The 18736-nt window shown below is 42.2% G+C and overlaps 1 protein-coding gene across 2 annotated transcripts in view; it reads left to right on the forward strand.

Annotated features, from left to right (window-relative positions):
* The window catches only part of klf11a (Kruppel-like factor 11a), a 28750-nt gene extending 12283 nt beyond the window's left edge, over positions 1 to 16467 (forward strand). Inside the window, exons 1-4 of one of the 2 annotated variants that reach the window (XM_022196945.2) lie at positions 8395 to 8537; positions 12168 to 12389; positions 13812 to 14712; positions 15089 to 16467. In XM_022196945.2, the coding sequence (XP_022052637.2) occupies positions 8505 to 8537; positions 12168 to 12389; positions 13812 to 14712; positions 15089 to 15384 (1452 nt within the window). In that variant the 5' untranslated portion in view covers positions 8395 to 8504 and the 3' untranslated portion in view covers positions 15385 to 16467. Of the gene's footprint in view, positions 1 to 8394; positions 8538 to 12167; positions 12390 to 13811; positions 14713 to 15088 lie in introns of those variants that run through there. The other variant, XM_022196944.2, reaches the window with a different exon arrangement.
* The last annotated feature ends 2269 nt before the right edge of the window (positions 16468 to 18736 follow it).

Genomic DNA, 18736 nt, shown 5'->3' on the forward strand with positions numbered 1-18736 from the left:
GATCTGTTAGCAGTTAACTAATGTGTGCAATAACTAGAACCATGAGTTGAACTGACTCCAAACACACTTTAAACCTTGGAGGAAGTCCTAAACGTGGCCTTTCAGTGCTAAAAACGTGAATATCTCAAACAGCCTGGACGTGAGCAGCGTTGGTTGAGGGGTTGTAATTCCTGGAGGTCTGATTCTTGGAAGTCTGAAAGGAGGATCGACCTCTGACCGTGCAGTAATGTGCACCACCGCTGCAATAGAGGGTCACAACGTCAGCAAACAAACCCTGGGGCAGAGGATTTATTTCTGTCACTGAGACATGTTTACACTGTGTGGTGATTTAACTGAGGCTCTTAGCCACACCGAGCAGTGACGAGCTGCAAAGCAAACATTTAAACACCCACGTTTGTATTTCTACACTGTTCAGGATCCTCATTGACATAATCCACTTTCTAAAAATGTCCCCACTTGAAAAAGCACATCCTATAAATCCTCCTCACTGTCCAAGTCCAGCGTTCTACCATGTTTTCTATTGTGTTCTACTCTGCCGGGCTCAGGTCGGACATAATAACCCACTAGGCTTTGCACAACGCTTTTGTTTCCATGGTGACAGTCAGCCAATTATCACCTTAGATTGAGAGTAATTGAGGGATGCTGGTTAATTTCTGTCTCCTCCTTCTGTGGCTCAAGACGTGTAAACACAGCTTGTGAGGTGGACAGGTGAGAACTTACATTGGTGGCCAAAACTTTAGACCAGACTGCAAAACTGAATGTTATTGCATCAAACTATTCCATACAATCTTGACATATTTACTGTGAATTACCCATTCAAATTCACATTTATTAACATCACAATTGAATTTTTTTTACACATAACTAAAGAGAAAAAAAATGTTTTCTAAATTCCAGGTGGTCTAAACTTATGACCGTTTTGTTTGTGCTTCAATATGTAAAGAAAATTAGTCCTTTGTGTTTCACTGTGCCACGCAAGTTTCTTGGATTGAGAGCCTCTCCTGTGTTTCTCCTAACGCACACTGCGCCATCTGATGCTCTCATGTTGTACTTGTAGAGGTGGCAGCATCATGGTGTGGGGTGCATGTCAGCAGGCAAGGTTGGTCGTATACATCGAGTTGAAGGCATCATGAAGACAGAGCAGAACATTCACATCTTGCAGAAGTCGATGTTACCGAGTATGAAGAAGCTATTAGGGCATCCGCGAGACATTTTCCAGCATAACGACCTGAAGCATTCGGCAAAGAAGACCAAGTAGTGGCTGAACAAGAAGAAGTTTAAAGTTTTGGACTGGCCACTGCAGTCTCCAGACTTGAAACCCATTGAAAACCTGTGGAAAATCCTTAATCACTATCGGGACAAGTCCATTCATATAAAAAAAATGAAGAGGAGCTGTGGGAAGACTGTCAGTCAACCTGGTCAAAAATTACTGGAGACATCTGCAGAAAACTGGTAGAGTTCATGCCTCGCAGGCTGCAAGAAGTCATCAAGCAGAAGGGATACCCTACAAATTATTGACATAGACTATATTATTGGTAGTTGTTAAGTAAAAATGTGGTTTTTATATATTCTTTACATATTGAAGCACAAACAAAACGGTCATAAGTTTAGACCACCTGGAATTTAGAAAACATTTTCTTTCTCTTTAGTTATGTGTAAAACAAATTCAATTGTGATGTTAATAAATGTGAATTTGAATGGGTAATTCACAGTAAATATGTCAAGATTGTATGGAATAGTTTGATGCAATAACATTCAGTTTTGCAGTTTGGTCTAAAGTTTTGGCCACCACTGTATAACTAACTTTTATATCTGTCTAATGCTTTTATCGTGATTTCATATGAATTCCCGAGCATCTTTAGCCTAGCCGCGCTAGACAACCCACGGCAACAAATTTAATTCTCTGCCAGGGTGGGTCTAGTTACCCTCCATAAGGCTCGAGGCTGGATTCTCCTAAAACTGGCTGGACGAATCACCATGAAGTGTAGAGTCAGAAGGCGGGCGTAACGAAGTGACGACAGAGGCGCGACGATTCTGACAGAAACAACCAGCGCACAATAAACAGTTATCTTTCGACTCGGCTTTGGCCACAGCCCTTAAAGATTGAAGCTAAAATTCAACTTGAAAGATAAACAAAGGACGGCACTCAAGTGTTTCATTGAGAAGAAAGACGTATTTGGACTTATGCCGACGGGATATGGCAAATCCTTAATATACCAGTTGGCTCCGCGGCTCCGCTGGTTGGGAAGCTAATGGGACCACAATCCGCCGGTGCTCTAGGAACTACGTCAGCCTATTCGTTGCGTTGATTGGTTGTGTACCTACCCAATTGCTGCAGAGGGATTTGATAGACAACCTTTTAGCCTGCCTCCCTCCCTGTCGAGCGTGCCTAGACCCTTGTGCCTTCAGAACATGGGGTCTAGCGCGGCTAGGCTAGAGCATCTTTTCTTAGAGGAGGAAATATTTCTGTTTATTTGTCTCTATATTGTGAGAATTTAAGAGTTTACTTTTGAGTTTTATTAGAAATGTAACTGTAGTTCATAATTGTTTGCTGCTGAAAGATATTTATTTGCTTTACTTCTTATCCATTTCAGCGTTTACTGAGTAAAAGTCTCATGGAGATTAAAATCTCTGGAAATCTATTGAAAGAGGCAGTAAAATCCTTCTTTTTACTAGAATTAATCCATATAATCAACATTAGTGTGCTAAGGCAACTGTGGCAATTGTTTTTTTAGTATTAAATGCTATATTTGTTCACCATTAGTAGTGGCTGGTGTTAACAGCTGACACATTTCATTTCACTGTGTTTTCCTGCAGACTTTACATTGCAGTGTCATCATGCAAATAATGTTATATTTCTGGGTTCTAGGAAAGTTTTACAAGTATAAAATCACACACAGCTGACGAAGTGATGAACAGTCGGTCTGTACTCACAAATATTTCGTACACTTACGTAATTTCTGCCGTTACTGGCTTTTAAGCTGTTAGCTAACGCAATGCTAGGCTGGCATAACTACAGCAATGTTATTGCTAACATAAACAGACGGGGAGTAACTTAAGCTAGGTTAGCACAACTTCAGCAATGCTACGTAAATGAAAAGCATGACCGACGCAACAAAGCATGTCTTTGTCATGGCATATGACAAAGAGAGTTAAACTGAAATGGGAGACGTGGAGTCATTGTTAATTTCACACTGTCGGCTCAGCTCACTCCTGTAATGTTGCCTGGATGTAACTTAGTCCTGTACGTTACTGAGAAGACAGTGGGGAGGACTGAGGATTGAATGGAGTCAGAGCTCCATGTATTGAACAAACAACACAAGGACATCATTCTGTGTGAGTCCGACACTTAACAGCATCTACTGTTTTATGAGAAATTAAGAATATATTGGCATTTAATCGGCAAAACTCTGGCCAATGACGATTATTTTGAAAAGCTATAATTGACCGTTCCCTGGTTTTAAACTAAGTTTCCTCTCCAATGCGCCAGTAGTGTTGCGTTTACCAGCAATACTGTTTTGCCAGAGCTGAAGAGAGGTAGCTTGGAAAATCCAAACTGAATCTCCATGTAATCTCCTATCTCCATGTTAGGAGATACAGGAGAGTCAGTTTGGCATTGTGCGAATTGAATCGTGTTTCCCTCCCGGTACAGTTTGGTACGACCAATCATAGCACGGGAGGCGGGAGTTAATGCTGCGTCATCTTCAGCGCCTGGATTACCCATAAAGATGATGCCGGAGGAGGGGGGCCAAAGCGAATCTTTTTGTGGTCTCTTGGCGTTTTGGATGGCGTTAGTCGTTGCCTCTTTTCACTTGACGTTTCCGACGATGAGGAGGCAGTGGATGGCTCGTTACTTTCGCCTTCTTGCCATTGTTTGTACAGAGGAAAATCCCGTTCCAAACGTGCGAGTAAATTTAAGCAACTTTTACACATACGCACCGACTTGGTTTGGCTCCGATTTAAAGTTATTCCTAACACCGCTCATCGTTCGGAAGGAGTCTTTTGTTGCGTAGCCTTTTCAAAAATAAGTGTTGTACTTGAGAGTACCCCATGTATTTGCAGATTTTTGTGACAAAAACAGCAGTAATCATTCACCGCGACGCTTTCTCGGCTGCATGCCATTGTTGTTTGGACTACATGGACTACAAGGTCGATTTGTTTGTGCGTCACATCCGTGGTACGCTGATTGGTTCTTTCTCGTTCAAGCTGCATTCGTTAGCCCCTCCTTTTTGAAATCGTCTCCTGTCATCACAATGCCAGACTGCCTTTATTTGTATTGATATTAATACATAAATAAAGTCAGTCTTGATTTTCCAGGCAAGAAGAGAGGCGTATCTGTAGAGACAGATAGAGATGGAGACAGTTTAGGCTATCCCGAAGCATTACCTAGAGAAGTTTCCAAAAATGAAACTCAGCATTCAGAGAAAGATAACCTTCGATAAATGGAAGACGGTGATGCATATGTCATAAACACATATCAACAGCATTTTTGTAATTACTCTCATTGCCAGAAGGGGCAGACAAAAGTTCAACACTCCAGGTTTAATATCATCTCCAAATTTCCTTCCAACTCACCTGTTTCAAGACTCAGCACACTTCAATCTTTATTTTTACAACATCAGCATGAAGTCGAGAAGAAATGTTGGGGCAATGCAACCAAAAGAGTGAATGCCTCTTTAATTTTAGAGAGAAGAGGCATCTTTAGCGCACAAAAGTGTCTAAAATCAGGCATGCGCCACGTGGATAAGTGTTTCATTAATACATGAGTTTAGTTTGGAATCGGAGTACACTCCAGGGTTTTCACTCTGACTTCATCCTGCAAACAGCTGAGCTGCCTTTGATTTCCTCCTGCACAAGTCTGGGAGTGTTTTCTGCCTGGAAACAGTTTTTTATGGTCGGACCGCCTGTGTGTTTTTCTTTTCCCTTTTTTTTTTATTTCACAACCTCGCTGAACTTGAAAATGAAAATGAACTCACGTCACCCCTGCCTGCTGCCAGAGTCTGCTTTTGTCCCAGTTTTCTCTCTGTCTCCTCTCTGGGCTGAGTTTACAGCGCAGCGCTCACCTCTCTCTCCGCAGACAGCAGCAGCATGTTCAGCTAATTCACTTTGAGTAACGAAGCTGTTGATCTGGTTTCGTGTATGAGCTGCATGGCGAGCCAGGCCGCCGCTGCTGAGAGGTTTTTTGAGGCGAGCCGGTGATGCGAGGCCGGCTGTGTGAGGAGATTACTGCTGTCAATCACACACTGAGAGATGAAGCATCACAAACAGGCGTCCAGCTCCTGGAGTGAAACTCACTCTTTGTCTGCCTCTATCTCAGACAGGATGTCGTAACTCCACAGCCCTCCATCACCTCCACCTTCCTCCCCTCTTCCTCCCCCTCCACTATTTGTTCATGTCATGAAGATGATGATGATGATGATGATGGTGGTGGTGGTGGTGGTGCCAGTGCGGCTCAACCTCCAGCCTAAAGGGTTAACATGCAGCCACAACAAAGGAGCCGGTACTGGGCCGGAGTGTGCACAAGTGTGTGTGTGTGTGTGTGTGTGTGTGTGTGTGTGTGGGGGGGGGGGGGGAGGAGGAGGTGGTGGTGGTGGTGGTAGTGAGGGGGTGGGAGGAGGATGTGGTGATGGTGGTGGGTTCCTGCTCCGACTGGCTTCTAGCCCCGCCCTGGAATTCTTTATTGGAGAGGCTGTTTACAACCTCGACGCATAGGAGTCCCTGGGTTCATCGGCCCAGCGGGGAGGGGGTGAGGAGGAGGAGGATGATGGGGGGTGAGGAGGAGGAGGAGGAGAGTGTTGGACTCACAAGAGACCAGAGAGGAAAATGGTACAGGAAGAAGACAATAAGAAAATATGTTGAGGGCCTCCAGAGCTGCAGGATCTGAGCTTTTGTTTCTGCCTTTTGTCTCATTCTTTGATTCTTCACTTCCGCCTTTGTTTCTGTGTTTAACATGAATTTAACGTGCACATGTCTGAGGCGGTGCACGCACGTGAAGAAGGAAAAAATGACCAGGACTGCAGCCAGAAAAAAACCCCAGTGGACTTTCCTCTCCTTGTGCTGCTGCAGCCGACTCCACATTCCCAAATACCTGCAGCAGGATGACTTGTTTCTCTTCCAGGATGAGTCCTTTCATTGTTTTCCTCTCAGGCTGAGCTGCAGCTTCGTCAGTCTGCATATTGTCGTTCACGTTTTCTCTGCTGCTGCTGCTGCTGACCTGTCCAGCTCCAGCTTCATGTCATCCATGAGCTGCTGCTGCTGTGTCCGTCTGTGTGGGATGTAACCAGAGATGCATGTTGTTTATAATCTGTGCTGCAAAGAAATGGTGCTACTGTAGCTCACACAGCACCTCCTCCTCCTCCACCACACACTGTTTACATCTACATTTTACATATCTGCTCCAACCGAGTGAGACAGTAACACACACTTTCACACCCAGATGCTGTCAGTAACAATACAATTTTTTCAAAAAGGGCTGTGATTGACGTGTTTTTTGCCCAAGCTGACATTTTAAAATTGCTTATTCTGCCAGATACTCAGGTATTCAAATAAGACATTAAGTTTACTCTCACAGAAGCGACGGAAACTTAGTAAATATTCACATTTGACAAACCCAAATCAGTCACTTTTGCGCATTTGTCCTCAAAAAAATTACTTGTTGCAGTTTATTTTTCACATGTTCAAATGCATTTATTTGAACAGTGAGAAAAACAATAATGTATGCAACAAAGAACACCTAACTGTTGAATATCTTATTTGTATCAACTACAGTCTTTCAAAAAGTACAACCTAAATGTGTTATTTCTACCATGAAAACATTAGAAACCTGCAAGCATTTTAAAAATGTTTCTAAGAATATGTCTAATAGATATTTTCCTAAACATACTTTAAAAAAAGAGCACACTAAGTGCTTTTTTCATTAATATGTTATAGTTGTGTGACTATGATTTTCAGCATGTGAAGTTTGACGTAAAGATGAAGTTTATTTGTATGATCAACCATTTAATATATATAATTTAATTCATATACTATTTGACATGTCAACCTTGAAATAACTTTAAATGATGACACCATGTTAACTGTGGTTCTGTGTTTTTTTTCCATTTTTACCTTAACAACAAAGACTGTTTAATTGACAACACATATATTTCCATTAACACTTTACATTACAAAATCATGTAAAGGATTTCAAGTTTGTCATTTTAGCCATAAAGAGATTATAAATACTTCTTTTATATTAATAAGTGCTAATCAGGCAGCTAATTCAACTGGCATCTATTTTCATTATCATCTTATATTCTGAGTTAAAGTTTGACATTTCAGCCTTGACATCATTCAAATATAATAACTGTGGTTTTAAATATGCATTAAAAAAACTACAACATATATTTAAAAAGTTTTTTTTTGTCATTTCGAGCTTTAAAACAGAGCCAGTTGAATTGGCACATGACTGGAAACAGCACTAGTTTCTTATTTAAACTATAAAGAGATTATAAATAATATTTTTTGTGACAATAACATTAGAGTGTGACATTTCAACCTTTAAATAATTGTAAACCTACGAGCATCATGACAACTGTGGTTCTAAATGTGCTTTTACAAATTGCAGCACCATATATTTAAAAGTAAATTTTTTCAATTTGACCACAAAAACAGAGAATGTAAATATTATTTTAGGCAACCGTAATATTAATCAGCCTTTAAATTATTATGTATGCAAACATTATGACAACTGTGGGTTTTAAATGTGCTCAAAAAAATTGCAGCAATATTTTAAACCCCTTTTTGTTTTGTTTTCATTTCTACCACAAAACAGAATGTAAACAATAGTTTAGGTGGCCATGAAATTAAAGTTTGACATTTCAGCCTTTAAATTATTAAATATGTAAACATCAACAACTGTGTGTGCTTTTAAAATGCAGCAACATAATTTGTTTGTTGTTTTTGTCCTTTCGCCAACAGAATCTGTGTAAGCTGATATAAAGACATAACTGAGTGTGAGCCGCTGCTGTATGTGCAGTTTCTCCCTCGTTATAATAATAAGAATAAGAATAATAAAGTGTATGTAAACTCCTCTGGGCTCGTGCAGTTGCTCACTACATGCCTGGCCTGTCGCGCGCGTCCTCGCCGGTGTCGCGGTGCCGCCTCGCGCCTGTCTGCTTCCCAACCTTTCCCCCAGTTCGTGCGCGCCGCCGGGTTCACCGGGTTTACTCTGACACCGCTGACTCCGCGGCCCCGCCCCCGACAGCCACGCACCCCGCCCCGGGCCAATGGCGTCGCAGCCACGTACCGATCACGCACCGCCTCGCCTCTGATTGGCCGCGGCCCGCTACACCTTTGGCTGTGATTGGCTGCGTGTTACCACCCGCCAGACGGCTCTGAGTTTTGTTTCTGTGTTTTTTTGGCTCCCAGCTGAAGCCAGTCTGCTGGCAGCGGCTCAGATCGTTATAGTCCCGCTCTCCGCTGCTGCCTCCGCTTATTTACTCTGTCAGCGCCTCTTCCTCCTCATGCTCAGCTTCTCCTCGGAGCGCTCCTGTCAGGTGAGTTCCGGCCCCTGAACTGCGGCTCTTTGCCATAACTTACCCCGGAATATTGATAACACCGCTCACCGCTGTCGGTCAGCTGCTGCCGCCTGGACCCGGGTTGCTGGTCCGCCTGGTGGAGCTCCTTGCCGTCTCGTTTTGTCTTATTTTGGAGCTGGCGGCTGGTTTATCTGAGGTCACATGAACTCAGTGTCCCCAGATTTTGTGTGAGTGTGTGCGCGCGCCGCCGCAGTCTGCATGTGTGTGCGTGTGTGTGCATTAACAACAGTTGCATCCCTGCAATGCATCTTTCCATCAGAAAGTTTACAGATGACGTTGGAGACACAGCTGATTGTTTGTTTTGATGCTGCAGCTTTCTGTTGTTTGTAAGAAGAATCACATTCTGCTGGATGTCTTTGTTGGAGCTGAAACCAGGAGACGTTTGACAAAAAAATAACAATAACAATCAGCCAGTATTTCAGCAATGGATTAGTTTAGCCTTTGATAAACCACTAAAATATTCCCAGATTTCAAATGATTAACTGTGACTGTTTTTCTTTGTCAAATATGACAATAAATCGAGTTTCTGGAAGTAAGTCACAGTTTTAGAAAGCAGTCGATTGTCGTTATTAAAAATAATACTCAACCATTGATCGGTTAATCGAGAAAATGATCAGCAGATTGAATGACAGTGAAGTTGCAGCCCTTGTCTTTGTTGTGGGATGGCTGTTGGCTGTGATGAGTGAGCAGGATGTGTTTAATTCAGCTCGATGTGATCTATTAATAGAGTTCAAAATAAACTGCAACCAGTGATTTCTAGGAGTTAAAATAGCAGAGATCAGAGTTAAACATGTGGTGATTTATCTGACCTTAATTTACAATAATATGGTACATAAAATAAGTATTTTTTCCCTAGGTGCAGCTGTAACAAGAAGTGCCTCCATTCTGCCTAAAATAATCTGTCAGCTATTTCAATTTTCTCCTCAAAATTTGCGCCTGTCACATTTTATTTCACGTTGCATGTTCTATCTGTTCAGTCTGAAAAGCAGACGTGTTTGGAAAATAAGCAAATATTCACATCTGAGAAGCTCTACCTTGTGACTCTTTGATGTTTTTGCTTCAAGACTGATCAAATCTGTTATGTGAATCTTTGGATCTTCTGCTAATCGGCTGATCAATGAATCAGGAAGCTGCACCTGAAAACAAAGAGGCGGCACAAGAAACAACACAACCACATTATGGAGGGGAACAAATTTTTTTTTAAAAATCAGACAAAAAAATAGACAAAAATGGATATAAATCGTCAATCAGGTTGATCAGTGAATAAAAAAATGGGGTGAGGTGTTTGACGGTAAACAGGTACCTGTGATCTTGATAATAATTGTTAAGTGGCAGCATTAATTTGTGAATAAGTCTCTGCATTGTTTCCTGTTGCTGTAATCTCATTATGTGTGGTGTGTTTGTGTGATCGTGGGAAATCATAGTGTCGGAGTGTGATGCTGTGTGTGTCTGTGTGTGTGTGTGTGTTTGTTGCAACAGATTGACTTTGTTTTGTCCAACTATACTTCCTGATGGGAGCTTCCTCTCTCTCTCTCTCTCTCTCTCTCTCTCTCTCTCTCTCTCTCTCTCTCTCTCTCTCTCTCTCTCTCTCTCTCTCGGGGCGAGTCGGTGCATGTTAATGGAGGAGGAGGAGGCGGGGCTTGTTTCATGTTTTTTTTTTTTTTTGGGGGGGGGGGGGGGGGTTTGTTAGGGGAGTATAACACCTCCCGTCATCTATTCTGGGTGCAGGGAGGTTCCCCTCAGCCTGGGTGAAGCGCTGCAGAGGGGCCCCTCTCTCTCTCTCTCTCTCTCTCTCTCTCTCTCTCTCTCTCTCTCTCTCTCTCTCTCTCTCTCTCTCATCTCTATAGGTCTCTCGCCCCTCGCTCGCTCTCCTCCTCCACCCTTCCTGTATGTGCAGCTGAGCAGTTGCCAGATGCCAGCCAACTTAACCGCGCACCCAGGAGCTCTTTGTCCCTGAGTCACCTCCCACCTACACTTTTCTCTTTGCTCTTTTTATTCTTTTCATTTATTTGTATATTTATATACATATGCAGGTTTTTACATTTTTTTCTGATGTGGTGGTTGCAGCCCAGGGCGACAGGAGGAAGTGGGAAAACTGTGACATCATTGGTAATTATATGGGGTGGTGTGCGCTTTCGTTCCCAAAGGAGGGGAAAAAGAAGAAGAGGAGGAGGAGGAAGAAGAAGAACCTGGGCTGTGTAATAGACACCCAGGAGTTTGCTAAGTAGTGAGCAGTGGAGGTGCGTTCAAGTCGGGTCGGCGGGAAAGATTAGCATGTTTACGACAAGTGGAGAAGGCAGCTGGTTTGTGCTGCTGCTTCTCATTTATCATTAAACACTAAAAAAATAACCATATCTCACTACCTCATTGGAGAACTCTTTATTACAGATACTATTTGGCCTAAAATTGGGTCTATTTCCACCCAATTCACATGATTTTTATAATTTTTTTGGTAAAGTGGTGCTGTTCTGTCCTCATTTAGCTGAATCTCTACAATGAAGAGTTTGCACCCCCCACAGTTGAGCAAAATTGATGCTAATTTAGACATTTGAATTTTAGATAAAATCTCAACAATCATACAAAAATAGACAGTGACTACAGCCTTAACTTTCTATTGTGTATAAGTAGCATGTAAATTACATATATATGCACATTTACATTCGGTCTGTAGCGATTGGTTGATTAACGGATTAGTTGTCAACCAATAAATCAATCAGCAACTGCTTTCATAATGGATCAATCGGTTTTTCAAGACAAAAATGAATAAATTTTCGGATTTCAGCTTCTTAAAGCGGAATATTTTCTGGCTTTGTCCTTTTTCTGCACCAGTAATTTGAATACCTTTGGGTTGTGGACAAAATGAGACATTTGCGGACGTCATCTTGAGCTTTGGGAAACACCCACTGCGTTGAGTTTTTCAATTCTTGTTGGCCGTCGCATTCATTTTTGGACAACAAACAAGACAAAAAAAGGTATTTTATTCAAAATCAACAGTCTGAAATCATGTGACCAATCAGCTGGAACTATTTGGATTCCCAGTTTGTTTTAAAGAAGACATTTTGAAGTTTTTATGTTGTTAGTTACATGTTTCTCCTGCTCATGCCTCATACGATTGGTAGTGGTGACCTCATGGTGCACAATCACAGATATTTTAAATGTTTAAAACCGTTGCACATTTCCAACCCAACCTCTGTAATCGAATAAAGCGTCCAACCCGAGCCCTCAAAAAGTGAGATCATAGAGTCGATAACAAAAATCTGTTTCCTGTTATTGAGAAACCACTACGGCTGAATTTCTGTATCTGAAAGAAGTGAAAGTTAAAAACTGAAACATCACCTATAGTAAACTTTGTCAGTGTGGGAAATGCATGAGTTTTGTGGACGCAAAATAGTGCCAACATTCCTGTACCCTGCCATTTACGTATATTAGTTTTTAGTGTCTGATTTTGGTTTCACTTCCTATTTGTTTTGTATTCTGATTCTGATTGTTGTCATAAGTGAGTCAAACGAAACATTATGAAAACCAAACATGCTTCAGATTCAGCACGTTCAGGCTCCTGTTGATCTCTGACCTCCTGATCATCTTCAGGTTGACGGTGGGGACGGACGGACGACGGCGGCCATGGAGCAGAAGCCGTGCGTCGAATACCACGACCTGGAGGCTGCCGAGGCGCTCGTCAGCATGAGTTTCTGGGGTCAAAGACTGCACAAGCCCCGCCCACTCACCCCCACCTCCGACTCCTGTGACTCCATCCAGCTCCACCCGGAGGGAGGAGACGCTCCCAAAGACCTGATCGCCCTGTCGTCACTGGTGAGACGCTGTTTTTACATCCACAGTCAAAGCACCTAAAATGAAACAGAATAGTCTTGCAAAAAAAAATGTAATAATAAAAACATTTTGTCTTTAGCATTATTCGGAAAATAAATCAACATACAAAAACCTAAATGGTTTGATATTAAAGCGAAAAAACAACCTTGCCATGTATTATTTCCCAAAAAAATATAATGATATATCAAGTAGTTAGTGACACAAAAGAGGAACATACATTCATTATCAAAAAAAAAAAACACTTTGTGGATTTTTTTCATGATACTGAACTCATTTTTTTTTTAAATACCTTTTTTGCGGTGGTATTTTATTGGATGTAAATGTATCTCTTATATAGTAAAAATATATCTTGGAAAAACTGTATTGACATAAAACAAAGTGAGGTATGACCAATACATATTTTAGTTTTATATGAGGTTCCATTGAAGCCATTGAAGCCTGATGCATTTTCAGAAAACCATTTGGGATCCCAAATGGTTTTTGAAGTTGCCGTGAAAAGAAGACGACATTTGTTCATTTCATAATTTATCAGCATTGCTGGGCCTAAAACAGAAAAACAGAGAAGAATCAGAATCCCATCATTTATATGCATTCCCTGTGAATATAAAAAGACTTTTATTTTGTTTGCTGAGAAACCAAACTTACTGTTGTAATACAATTTAAAATCTGTATTTTAGAGCATAAAACAGCCTGAACTATGTGCAGAGCTCATTCTCTGTCCCATCACAAATAATAAGTTGCTTTGAAAACAGATAAGCAATTGTTCATCACAATATCTATCCAACACAAATATTAAATAACACAAACAACCTCTGAATCATGACAGAACTCAGTAGAAAACATTTGGAATCCCAGTTCATACCAGAACTTGGAGTTGAAAGATGAAGACAAACATTCACCTTGTTTAATCTTTTTAGGAGTCAACAGAATTTAAAAACATGATAGGCTTTCCTTTCAAGGACAGTTTGGTTGAACACATTTGGGATCCCGTTTCATACAGAATTTAGAGTTTCTGAATTGAAGAATGCTCTTAAAAGCAGAGCAAATTCCCGTTCGTGTTTAAAGAAAGCTTTTTTATTTATAAAAACAGCATCTAGGGCCATACGTTATCATTGGAGGACAATCTAAGCCATTCGGGACTCCATGTTGTACTATACATTTCATATATATATATATATATATATATATATACACACACACACACACACGCACTGATGCTGTACAGAGAAGAAAATGTTCATCTTTTTAGCAGTTAGATGTATTTTCTAGCCACAGAAGACATTTCAACAAGTGAGCATTCAAGATTTGCTTACATTTGGGATCCCTGAAGATAAACAACAAATAGACAATAGTTAGTTGCAGTTTCTAGATTAACATTTATCCTTTTTTTCCTGTCTCCCTCAGTGTATGACTCCGCCTCACAGTCCAAGTTTTGCTGAGGCCTCCACCACCGCTGTCCTCACCACCACCATCTCCTCCTCTTCGAGTCCCACCTCCAGACACGTCGTACCCCGCCCCTGCGTCTCCGTTTGTCCCACAATCCTCAGCGACTCCCACACCTGCCTCCCCCAGCCCTCGTCCTCCCCCATCGCCTCACCGACCTCAGCACTTCCAACTTACACAGAGTTATCCTGCGTGGCTCCGCCCGGCAGAGCGATGGCCACCAGCGTCATCCGCCACACCGCCGACAGCCTCAGCCTTCCCACACCTCCACCTGCCACCCAGCCAACAGAAACCTCCACATCACCTCTGACGGGAACTCCAGAGACACCTCCAGAGGAGAAGGTTTTATCTCCTCCATCTCTCGACATCCCGTCCTCTCCGCTCTCTGCAGCATCTCCTCCTCACTCTGCCCCACTGTCTTCCTCTACGGTCTCCTCCTCTCCACTCCTCTGCCAGGTTTTCCCAGTGAGCAGCCAGACGGGGATGATCTCAGCCTTTGTTCAGGCTCCGGTTCAGGTGCAGACTCAGGGGGGGCCCAAGCCCATCCTGCCCCAGTCTCCTGCTTCCAGCTTCGCTCAGCCTCTGCTGGTGGGCTCCGCCGTACCGCAGGGCACCGTGATGTTCGTGGTGCCCCAGCCGCCCGTCTCCCAGACATCACAAGGCCCACAAACTGTCATGACTCTGGGCAACACCAAGCTGCTCCCCCTGGCCCCGGCCCCAGTTTATATGCCATCAGGAACAAGCAGCGGCACCACGCAGGTCGACTTTTCCCGCAGGCGAAACTACGTTTGCACCTTCCCCGGCTGCAAGAAAACCTACTTCAAGAGTTCACACCTGAAGGCTCATCTGCGCACTCACACAGGTACGAGTCAGTCACCTGACCACAGAAATACCCAAAGGTCACCTGTCAGCCATCCAGAACCACCCTGGATGATGTTTGTGAACTCAGCACTAACATTTAACATAGAGGGTGCAAAGCAACAACATACATTTAACACATTCATTGACTCGTTTTCTCTGTGACATTTAGGCAACACGACCAAGGGTTGATAGAAAATTATGTTTGCTGAAGGCTGATAAGAACGGATATGTGAACTCGTGAACTTATGAAGGGAAACACAAAACGTACTGTAGAAAACATGTCTGTTCTGGTTTTAGTTCTTCTCAGTGTCAGTGTGGTTTTAAACGTGGTTCTGGTTCCTCTTTGGTTCTAACAGTCCTGTCGTGTTCCTCTGCAGGTGAAAAGCCGTTCAGCTGTCACTGGGAAGGCTGCGACAAAAAGTTTGCCCGTTCTGACGAGCTTTCCCGCCATCGCCGAACGCACACTGGCGAGAAGAAATTCGTCTGCACCGTGTGTGACCGGCGCTTCATGCGCAGCGACCACTTGACCAAACACGCCCGGCGGCACATGACCACCAAAAGGGCGTCATCTTGGCCCGCCGAAACCCGAGACCTCAACAAGGGTGCCCTGACCAAGGGCCAAAATAGAGGCCCCACGCTTCCTGTCGGTGTGCTGGTCCCCACCGCCAACTAACAGACTCACAGAGCCCATAGGGCCAACTCAGGACCCGGGGGGGGGGGGGGGGGGAAGCGACCGCCAACCAGACAGTCAAAGTAAAAATGTGTGGTTGTTCCAATCAGCTACACCAGCCACATCAGGACGATGTTTTCTACTCTACCCGTCATCGGGCCCTGGCTACGTTTACAAGACTCTCAGAACAGGGTCAAAAAAAATAAAAAACCTGGGGAAGTCAGATTCGAAGTTTTTTGTCAAGATGGCCGTCCTACTGAGTGTTGAAGAAGTGCTCGGATCCTTTAATCAAGTAAAACTACTTTGTATTCATGTCACAGTAATTCAAATGATTAAGAGTATTTGTATAAGATCCGAGTGCTGCCATTGTCTGGTTAATCTCATATATCATGTAGACGGAGCTAACAGCTGAGGACAGCGAGTTTCCCGCCCTGCTCAGGACATTTTATTCCCACGAACCACAAACTCACCGCTGGAGGAGGAGGAGGAGGAGGAGGAGGAGGAGGACATGAAGGCGGCAGGCTGCTATTCATTCACAGACAGAAACCAACAAAAACCTGACATTGCACTGGATTTTTTTAATCTTGCTTGTTTTTGTACTCTCTCCATGTATAATCATGTTTACTTCATGTGTACATGTCACGTTTAGCAAAATGTATGCACTCTTTCTATTGTTTGCCAAAGCCTCTGTATCGTGCTTCTGTTATTAGCTTACTTCTATTTGTCTGACTGTAAATATTGTAAATATATTGATATCTATATGAATGTTACGTGTATTTCAATCTGCATTTATTGACAGTACGAGTTATTGATATTTTAAAAACGTCAGTGGACAGTATTCATCACTGTGATACTACCTACTATCTTTGCTTTACACATTATTATTATTTAATAAACATTTGTTGAGGAAAAAGTGCTGTTTTTGATAGCTTGATTTGGCCCATAGTGTAGCCAGAAAATACCTCGTTATTAAATGTTATTCTTAATAATAACAGCTTATATCGGAATAATTCCATTTCTGAACATTTGCCTGTAAGCAATGGTAAAGAAAATGGCTTTTATAATAAAACCTTACCACAAAAATCAGAGTTGGATTATTGTTGGTCTGTTAGCGGCTAAGTTTGATGAGCAGTTAAACATTTTAAGAGTCTGAGATTTAAGGTGCATTTTTAACTTTGCTAACATGATAAATCAGCACCCTTTATTGGGACTATGAATAGTTAAACCTTCCAAAGATATCGTCACCTCACTGTTGAGGAAAGCGGTGCATTGAGGTTGCTGTTAGCCTCGTCATTTTTATTTTTTGGTGCATTTAAAAATATGCTATCATTAACACCCACAAATGTTAGCTTATTTATCAGGAATCGTGTTAGCAGTTAAAGGAATAGCTAAGCATTTAAATAGTTGAAAAAGTGGATATTAAATGTCTGGAGTAATTGCGAGTTTAGCTTAGCATAAAGCCTGAAAGCAACTATTGGCAAAAAGCTGGGTTAATTTTGTCCAAAATCCAGAGATATGCCTACTAACACTTCTGAAACTTACAGGTTAAAATTTTGATTTTAATTTGTACCCATCCAGCTGTAAAATAAAACTGGGTAGTTATAGAGGGTATGGGTCATCATGCTAAGCTAGGTTAACGAACCACAACCTGACTCGAATATGAATACACAGACATGAAGATTCCCAATCAGGATAAGGCACAAGAAAAAAAAAGCAAAATATTTGACTATTCCATTAAATATACTATACAGGGCAGAGGACATGTGTACCTTGTGTACCTTGCCTCATTTGCGTCCACAAAACTTGATTGACTTTTCTTTTTGAATAAATTTACACCACAAAAGTACATCATTAACTATGTTGGGTTTGGAGATAAGAACTTAATTAGTTTATGTTGAAATCAGTGGTTGTAAGTTTCTCCAACTGTGTGCACTACTATACTATCAATACACCTGACAGATTCTTTACTCCACCAACTGGCTGGTCAGTGTATACAAGGTCAGATTATATTGGGTCATCTTTAATCCCTAAAGTCCAAGGTAATGATAGTTCCTGTTCTACCACAGGAACTTGCAGGACATTATAGAGCTGGACAAACCCTGTAGTGCCTCTTTTAGGGCATTTTTTAGGAGACAAACGCTCATCTGCCCAAAAATACTGCAGTGTGGGTCCAGATACTGTAAAACTTGAAGAGGACAATAAGAGTCACTTTTTCTGCCTTTTGATGACCTTGTCGAGTCGCAGTCTTCTCCACTCCAGCATCACCATCAACAACGTAAAACTCACCATATAGGCTGATATAACAAACTGTATTTCATACTTAGAGCTAGCATTGCAATTGAATCTGATGAATCTACTCTGCAATGGAAACAGAAAAGCTGAATGGGTCAGTTATGGAGCTGCTTTTTAAATAGATGATGGTACCTCAAAGTTGTCAAAAACTCAAAGGTTTTGACCCTTCTGTTGTACAAAATAGGTGAAGCAGCAAACAATCATCTTTTTAGATGTAGAGTACTGTTTGTCTCTGGGTGTCTGGACACATAATCAAAAACTGACGGTCAAAGTGACCCAAGTAACATTTCTCAGTTCTGGGCCTGTCACGAAATGGTGGCGGCTATGGACAAATTATGAGACATGGGTCAGTGGACAGAAAGATGAAGAAAAGATTGCGTATTTTGTTGTCATTTTATTTCTCTTTGTTGTCATTTAATTACCCTTTCAAACTGGAGCCCAGTTCATTTTAAGTATCCAAGAACTTAAACTGTAAGATAAATGACTACCTCCAAAATATTAATAAAAACAAAAAAACTCTTGAAAATATTTTCTTGATGTGCTCAGCAGCTTCAGTGTAGGGCTTAAGTGTCTGCTAAAAGTCGGGTTCACAGCTTTGCGGGTCAAAAAGGAGGTTAATTCTGTTTTCCAGGCTGCAGTGCTTTATATAAACACATACATTGTCCCGTATATGAAGTTTCTGCTCGACGACAGCGGGGCTCTTACGTGTGGAGTTATACAACCGGAGCTCCGCCGCTCTCTCTCCCCACACCACCCAGTAACAACCATCAACCAATCCCGAGGCAGAGTCGAGGGGGTGTGACCAATGGGAGAGCACGACGTTGTGTCGGGAACGTAAGAAGCGCACGTCATTGGCCGAGGAGATACCCGCCCACTTGCCTTACTGACCGATATTTAGAAAGAGCCAAAGAAAACCAGGAAAAATAAATTTACAAAAAACACTGGTCTGGTGGGGCCTTGTGAGCGGGCCAACAGGGACACCGTGTGGCGGCATGGTGGTACTGCAACTGACTTGACAAAACGATGCCCCTCAAAAGTCACCGTTTTATGATCTAATGTTTAG

Source organism: Acanthochromis polyacanthus, chromosome 16 (assembly GCF_021347895.1).
Source record: "Acanthochromis polyacanthus isolate Apoly-LR-REF ecotype Palm Island chromosome 16, KAUST_Apoly_ChrSc, whole genome shotgun sequence".
NCBI classification, from domain to species: domain Eukaryota; kingdom Metazoa; phylum Chordata; class Actinopteri; family Pomacentridae; genus Acanthochromis; species Acanthochromis polyacanthus.